This window comes from Pteropus alecto, unplaced genomic scaffold, assembly GCF_000325575.1.
Source record: "Pteropus alecto unplaced genomic scaffold, ASM32557v1 scaffold62, whole genome shotgun sequence".
Classification (NCBI taxonomy): Eukaryota; Metazoa; Chordata; class Mammalia; order Chiroptera; family Pteropodidae; genus Pteropus; species Pteropus alecto.
In genome coordinates, this window is record NW_006432491.1 from 2907897 (window position 1) to 2916019 (window position 8123).

At 33.3% G+C, this 8123-nt stretch overlaps 1 protein-coding gene across 1 annotated transcript in view; it reads right to left on the reverse strand.

Moving 5' to 3' along the window:
* The window catches only part of PXDNL (peroxidasin like), a 495544-nt gene that overhangs the window by 266390 nt on the left and 221031 nt on the right, over window positions 1-8123 (reverse strand). Inside the window, 1 exon segment of the mRNA XM_025043730.1 lies at window positions 7388-7450. Within this exon segment, the coding sequence (XP_024899498.1) occupies window positions 7388-7450 (63 nt within the window).

The window sequence follows — 8123 nt, forward strand, 5'->3', positions numbered from 1 at the left end:
AAGGTCAAATACTAGACTTCGGATAGTAAGCACACAATAAAGTATGCAGTTATCATATTGTAAAGATGTATACCTGAAACATATGATGTTATTATCAACCATTGTCACTCCAATAAATTTAATTTTTAAAGTTTGTCGAATGAATGGGGATGGAATGAATGAATAACAACTGAAATCATTCTTTCTGTAACTGTATCTAAGTCCAAATTTGTTTTACACATTTACCATCAAACTTAAATATCATGTTTCCCCTGTCATCCACTTTACAAATTAAAAATATAATTAAATTCAAGAATCATTTATTTAACCAGGTTGTTAATAGATTGCCTGGAAAACAAAAGTATTTAACAAATTCCTTGATACTGAGTAGTCCATTACTACTTGGAAATGATGTTTCAAATGTGAAGAGCATTTCCAGTTGGAAAAATCTGGAAAAATTACATGGAAAAAGTGAATAGTTGGATATTCATTAAGTAGATTTGCAATGATATGTAAACTCCAAAGACAGTCTTAGCTTAATTAGCAAATATCCAATTCAAAGTAATGCTGAATCCAGTCCTCCCTCCAATTTCTCCAACCTGCAAGCTATTTACTACAGACCTTGCCAAGGAGAGTGAGAGACAGAGAGGTGGTAGATTTGGGATTAAAAAAAAAATGGTCTCAAGAGGTTTGAAGTCAAATAGAAATCAGGAAGGAGGGAAGAATGAAGGAAATCTCTGGAGAAAACTAATTCCGGTGACCATTGATCATTTGGGCAAGGAAAGCAGCCTTTCTGGTCCTATTCTTCTATAAGGTTGAGCTTGTATCACAAAAGAGCTTCATAAATACATATATACCAGAAAAATATTGAAATATTATCTTTTTAGGAAATTCATGAAAGCATAAAATTAAACATCAGACTTTGGGTCAAATGGAAACACCCCTCTGAGATTTCCTGAACCTCACTCTGGACATCATTGATTCCATATGCAGAGGACATGATAATCTATAATTAAAATATTAAGTAAGAAAATTAACAAATAATGTTCATCTGCTATATCAGCCTACAGACTTTATGAGAACAAGAATCATTTCTTTTTTGCTCACCACAGTATAGTAGGACCAATACAGCATCTGGCATGTTGTAGTGTTTATTACATGATTGATGGGTGAATGGATAGATAGATAATAGATAGATTGCTGGGTAGTTCAATTGATGAATAAATAGAAAGATGGGCACATAGATAAAAACTGAAATTTCCTAACCATAACATGCTATCAGTGTTAATATTTCAAGATTATAAAGCAATGTTGAAATGTCTTCTGCTTACTTTTCCTATAAAGAAAACAGTTGCAAGCATAAAGGTAAAAAGCAGATGTTGTATAGAGAGGTTGAACTAATGGCTCAAAGAGGGCATTGCATTATTCTCCCAGAAGTCATTACCTTGGTTCCTCGGTTTGTCCTAGAAAATGGATTTGGTGAGAGCACTCAAAAAATTATTATTCCTTTGGAAATTGATCTACCTTAGTCAAATTCATAAAAGAATAGAAGCATTTTGACTTTCCTGAAGATCAGAATACTCTTAGCTAGTCAGCATTTCCCTAATGGCAAATCTATATGCAAATTAGATGATAATCAGAAATGATGAAAATAGATTGAGAGCTACACTATGTTAATGCTTGTTCTAATTGAGTTTGATGCAACTGTGCCTCTCAGTGGATATGCTTGTTGCGTAAACAAGAGCACTTTACTCAGTAAATCAGGGCACTCTCTCCCACACAGGGTAGGAGATACGTGTTATTCCTCCACTTCCACTCTGGATTCCGTGTTTTCCTTCTATTCCCCAGTTTGTTCTTAGAAGTCACCGTGTTTCCACATTTGTGTCTCTGTTAATTGTATTCATTTTTCTCATCTGTAAAACTTCACAGTTTTGTTGCACAGATTTTTTTGACATTGTGTATTGTAATTGTGTATCACATAGAAGGTGATAATAAGCAATAGATCTGTAATGTGATCTAAGTATGGGTCAGGGAGCAGGAAGAATTCACAGGAAGACACAATACCCCAATATAATCCAGTAACCCAGGAAGGATCTGAAGGCAGCTATTTCGGAGGCCAGAAATTTTGGAGCACAGTTTGAAGAGATTGTCAAGAATGTGGAAGACTTCAGTGAAGTCAAATCTTGTATGTGGTGCTACTTAGATTTTATTTCATCCAAACAGCAATGGGGAGCCATTGAAGGACTCAGACAATGGCATGATCAAGATTTTGTTTAAAAAAAAAAAAAAAACTGGTTGTCCTTCAGAGATTTAGAGGAGGAAAGACTTGAGATAAATGAGGTTTTCTTATAGTCGGGGGTGATGGGTAATGAGGATAAAAATAAAAATTGACACAGTTAAGACAGATAGGAGGAAAAGATAGAAACAATGTTAAAGTAGACTCTACAGGACTTTTCAACTAGATATATACAGCAGGTGAGGAATTGGGAGAAGGTTAAATATTTACATTCGATGACTATATGAGTCTGTTATTATGTCAAAATAAGAAGCATGTTTGAAGGGAAATAGGAGCAACTTTGAAGGGAGAAAGATGGTTAAGTTTGTGTCCTGTTGAGTTTGAAGCTCCTGTGAGACAAGTCAATGGAAATACTAAGCAAAAAGTGTGTGTGTGTGTGTCTGTGTGTGTGTGTGTGTGTAGATTTTGAAACATAAAAGCAATTTAGGCTAGAAATAAAGATTTGAGAGAAAGCAGTATCTGTATAATAACTGATACCATGGAAGCAAATAGAGAGGTACATAGAAAGGTACAAAGTATGAAAAAGAACAGAGCCTGGGATAAAACTCTAGGTGAAGGAGTCTGAGAAGGAGCAGCCAGAACAATGAAGGGAAAACCAGGAGCGTGAGATGTCATTAAATAACAAAAAAAGAGATTTTCGGGATGAATGGTCAACAAAGAAAACTACTAGACATAATTAAACACAGTATGTAATAGAATGTTTTCAATATGTTTAGCAACATGAGTGGCCTTTGTCAGAGAACTCCTAGTGGAGTGATAAGAACGGAGGCTGGTTTGAAGCGAGTAGCAGTAAATAAGAGGTAAATAAGTAGAGACAGAGAGCTTGGCATATAACCTTCTCCTACTATTTGGCTTTTGCAAACTCACCAGCCTGATCTCTCATGTTCTATTTGAGCCCTACAATCCAGTCATTAAAGATACTTGCCATTTCTTAAACATACCAGACCATGTCTTGCCCTTTCTCACATACCTTCCTTTCAAGATTAAGCTACAACATTGCTCCTTTCATCAAGTCTAATTTGCCCCCAACCCTGTGTCTCTCTAAGTAGACATGACACTTCTTCTCCCTTTGTGAATATGGTACCCATTGCATAGTCTATCCTGACTAATCCAGGATATGACTGACTGATTACAACTTGCACCTCACTCTTGGAACCCCCAAATCCTAAAATGAATGTGATAAATTACAGAAATGGTCACAGGTTTCTTCTTGGATTCACATCCCTTTGCAAGGCGATTTTGGTGCTTTTGCTCACCAAGAGGTCAGAATCCATTTCTTCAATACTTTAATCAGATCTTGGCCATGTGATTTGTCTTTGGAAATGGGACACTAGCAAAGATGACACAAGTAAGGCATGAAAAGCTCATCACTGATGGCACTAAGAATAAAATCACTTTTGAACAAGCACAGTCTCATTGGCTACAGAAAGAACAATCACGTGAACAAGAAATCATCCAAGTTGATACTGGGCAATTGCCAGAAATGTGAGTGAAACCATCCTGGACCTCCTAGCCTCAGCTGAGCCAATCTAGACAGAAGAACTGACCAGTTAATCCATAAATCAATCATGACAAATAGAAACTCTGTATTGTTCTAAGTCTCTAAATTCTAGAGTAGTTTGGTACACAGCAAAACTTCACTGGTAGGGTGAACAAGAAACCCCAAAGAAATTTCATTTATTTTGCTAGATTGTCATTAATACTCAGAGAGTGTTAACAGAGCAGCCAGAAATAGTGAGTTTTGTCCCTCATGTTTACACTGTTAAAAGTCAGATTCTTCAATGGCACTTATTTGTTCAATATTTCCACAAGAATATCTTTTTTATCTACAGGTTGCAAAAGGAATGGGGAAAAATATAAATAAATTCAGAGACTAAAGAGAGAAGGAAAAGGCCAATGCTGAGTACACATGACACATTCATCTAAAGACTGAGAAGGCCAGTTTGTGCAGAGGCAGTAGCATTCTATAATAGGAGTTTATGAGGACAAAAATGCCAAGAGCTGGGCTAGAAGGAAAAAGAAGCTATAATTCAGAAAAGAAACTAAACTTAGGAAATGAGAACTCAGAAACAGAATCATGGATTTAAATGTGGAAGAAATTTCTCTTTATATAATAGCAAATGATGTTTAATTTATCTTTAACATGCACAGATATATAACAGGTTTTGCCCTAAGAAGAATTTCTTTAAAATTTGTCAATATTCTAAATGATGAGATAATTATCACTTTGTAGATGTCGAGATGTTTCTGAATCAATAAATTTTATTTAGGAGTTTATCATTAGATTATTTCTAGTTTGGTTAATAATAATGAATACAAGGAATGCTATTCTTAACAGTTACTGGGCTGCTAAACTAAGAAAAAGAACATTTCGCTCTCTGTTTTTCAATGTACATTGGGTCTAAAATTCACTTAACCTTAAATAAACCACAGTTTACAAAGATATCCTCAAACAATTGTACTTTTCTTGTGACTTTAAAGTAGAATTTGTCCTAAGACATTTCAATTTGTTTTTGCCCAAGGGAATCAATGATATGTTTTGGACCAAAATGCATTATGATTTCAGAAGAGTTCTGAAATGCTTTTGCTTTAGAGAAAAATATGTGTTCTCCTTTGTATTGGCAGGAAAAAAAACTGCAATTCTGTGGTATATTTAGTCAAATGAAAACTAGCGTCCTGAATATACAAACGCTATAACTACTTTATGTAAAGACCTGAAGTCCTTGGGAAAAGGCATAATATAAATAATTGATTGATATGTTTTACTGAAAAAACTGAAGCATTTAATGTTGTTATCATTCCTCTCAAGAAATAATGAACTCAACATAACTAAGAGTATTACCCAAATATCAAGCATTTATTGAGTACCTTATGGTATTTTATTTATTCAAAAAAGACTTAGTGAGAAATTACTATGTTCTAGATGCTGGTTCTAGATTCTGGAATACATGGTAAATAAGAGAAGTATGGCCACTTACCTGCACAGAATACAGTGGGAGAATAGGAAAGTAAAGAAGTAAAAAATATGAGAGAAAAACATTAATTTTTATGGTATCGTAATAAATTAAACAAACAGGGTACCATTATAATAAAAAAAAAAGTGGAGAGGATTAACTTGACTTAGAGTGATTCCTAAAAAAAAATGACATTAAAGCTGAGACAAGACAGAAAAAAAATCACCAAGGGAAAAACAATGAGCAGCATGTGTGAAGGTACATGGTGTTGCAGGGTGACCGCTTACTGTGTTTGAAGAAATCAAAGAACAATGGATTAAATATAAAAAGCAAAGGAAAGTAAGACATAAGATGAATTTACATATGCATGGATCAAAAATCATGCTGGAACTTATAGCTAAAATAGGGAGTGTAACTTTTATTAAAATGAAATAAATGTGAAGCAAGAAAATAATGATTGCTTAAACAAGGGTAGATTCAGTAGAGAGGGAAAGTAAACAAATTTAGATTTTAGAGGCAAAATGGACAGGCTGTGCTGAAGTTTCATATGAAAAAGGAAGAACCCAAGCATGATGCCAAATAATGTGCACAAAATAATGGTACTATTTATTGAAAAGTTCAGAGATAAACAAAAGTGTCCTAGAGGAGGGGTTAAGTTTGGGGGAAGCGTTGAATTGTGTCATAAACTTTGAATGTGCTACATAGAAATACAAACAAGACCCTGATTCTCAAATATGCAACTGTGGATACCTCAACACACATACAGAGAGACAGAGACAGAGAATGAGAGAAATAGAAATAAATACTAAGCATAATTAAATGCCAAACTACACAAATTTAGAGAAAAGGGTAAAAAATAAAAACTAGAATCATGGAAGATTTGAGGAGGAGTGGGAAATATGTAAAGAACACATAAGTATGAAAGTGGCCGAAGAAAGGAACTACTCTACATGGCAATTGATGAGTATAGAGCCCCAGAAGCACAGGACTGGGATAAAACATAGGGGAATGAAGCTCCTTTATTTAACGAAGAGCAGACTTTTTACACTACCGGTTTAGAAGCTTGAAGGATCCTTAGTAATATTTAACATGTGAAAATCAAAAATGACATGCACCTGCTAGGCATGTTAGATTGGTCATGAATGACTAGCACAGCACATAGAATGAAACAATTCAAAGAAGGAATCAAGAATTTAGTATTGAGTGATGAAAAGAGTTGTAGAAGGCCTCTATATCAGGCTGGGGTATCTCAGTTGAACACAAGAGGCTGTAAGGTCATTTTGTTGGAATGTAATGTGAATTCTAGTGCTTCAGGAAGAGGCTAAGATTGTTGTAATTTAAATGGAATTTGAATAATTTAATTATATAAGTTAGATGGGAGCAAAAGAGTTGAGATATCTTCTCTTTAAAAGAATAACCAGTTTTTTAAACAGAGTGCTAAATAAATTGACAAACAGATATATTTGTGTAAAATGTAAGTTACCTCCTCAATATCCTTTAAAAATAAAGTTGCAGCACTAATTCTTTTGTTTAAAAGGTCCCCCTGGTCTCTTTCTTCACTCTTCCACACAAACATATCAATCATGACCTCCAACTTTCAATTTATCAACATGCATTGGTTTGAGTTAAAATGGAATAATTGAAAATCTCTTTATTCTCATTTATCTATAATAATTTATCTACAAAAGAACACCATAATTTTCAATAGTCATATTTGTTAGTTAACTTTTCCAAAATTTAGTTCTTACCCAAGTTCATCAAAGTTCCTAATTTTAACGTATTAATTGTGGGCAGAAGGTCATGGATGGCTGAATTGACATAAAGCTTCTTTTGGATCTATAGAATTTTTACAATTATTAATTCAATTTGAATGTGAAAGTTGAACAAATTCTGTTTTATGTTAATTTTTTTCTAAATTAAAATATTTGTTGTACAGATGACGGTAGACATGTGCATAAATATTTAAATATTTTCAAATGAATAATCTGTTGAAAGCAGCAATTGACTTCACTTAGAAATGTTCGTATGAGTTTTGTGTAAAGGTTGACAGGCCTTTTCAAGAAGATGAAGAATTATTTTAGTTAAAACAAACAAAAAGGCCAAAATAATCTATCAACATCATAAGTTATTGTTGACCTTTCTTGTAGATATAACTTACAGATATAGCAAATTTTCAAAAACATTTCTGGAAATCTTTCTGATTCAGTTGTCATTCAGGAGACTGAAAAAAAAAATTCCAGAATAAGAAACTGATTCTGCGAACATTATAATAATTCTACTAGATATAGTATTTTACATAGTAGAAAAACATTTACTGGCACGGCTCACTAAATTTAGAAATTTATAATTTTCTATTTAAAAAGGTTATATTAAAACATAAGTTTGTCACAGAAGACTTTTCAAAAATAATTTATATTTATTAAATTACCCTAAAATACCCCAAAAATGCATTATAAACCCAGGGATAAAAATTCTCATTTTCCTGGAGCATATCATTTAAAAGGAAAATTATTAACATAATAATAGTAACAAAGGAGCATATTCCTAAATAAATAGATGGAGAGTTACATACACCCTGGTTTAAGCATTTCCCTTGGAAAAATAAATATCATAGCTCTTGGCACATGGTGGACTCTCATTGTGTATTTGTTGAACTGTCTAACTGATCAACAATTACATCATAAGAAGTGGGGCTCTTTTTAAAGCACTATTTAATGGTAGAAAAATGACTTTTAAAAAATCTAGAAAGAAAAATACCAGGTGGCAAATAAATTGAATTTGAACAGTAAAACAAGTTACAGAAAATCACCTTTCAGTAACTTTGATAGCTTTTGAAAAAGTACTCTAATTAAAATTATATTTTTATGGTAAATACACTATAATTTATTTCAAAT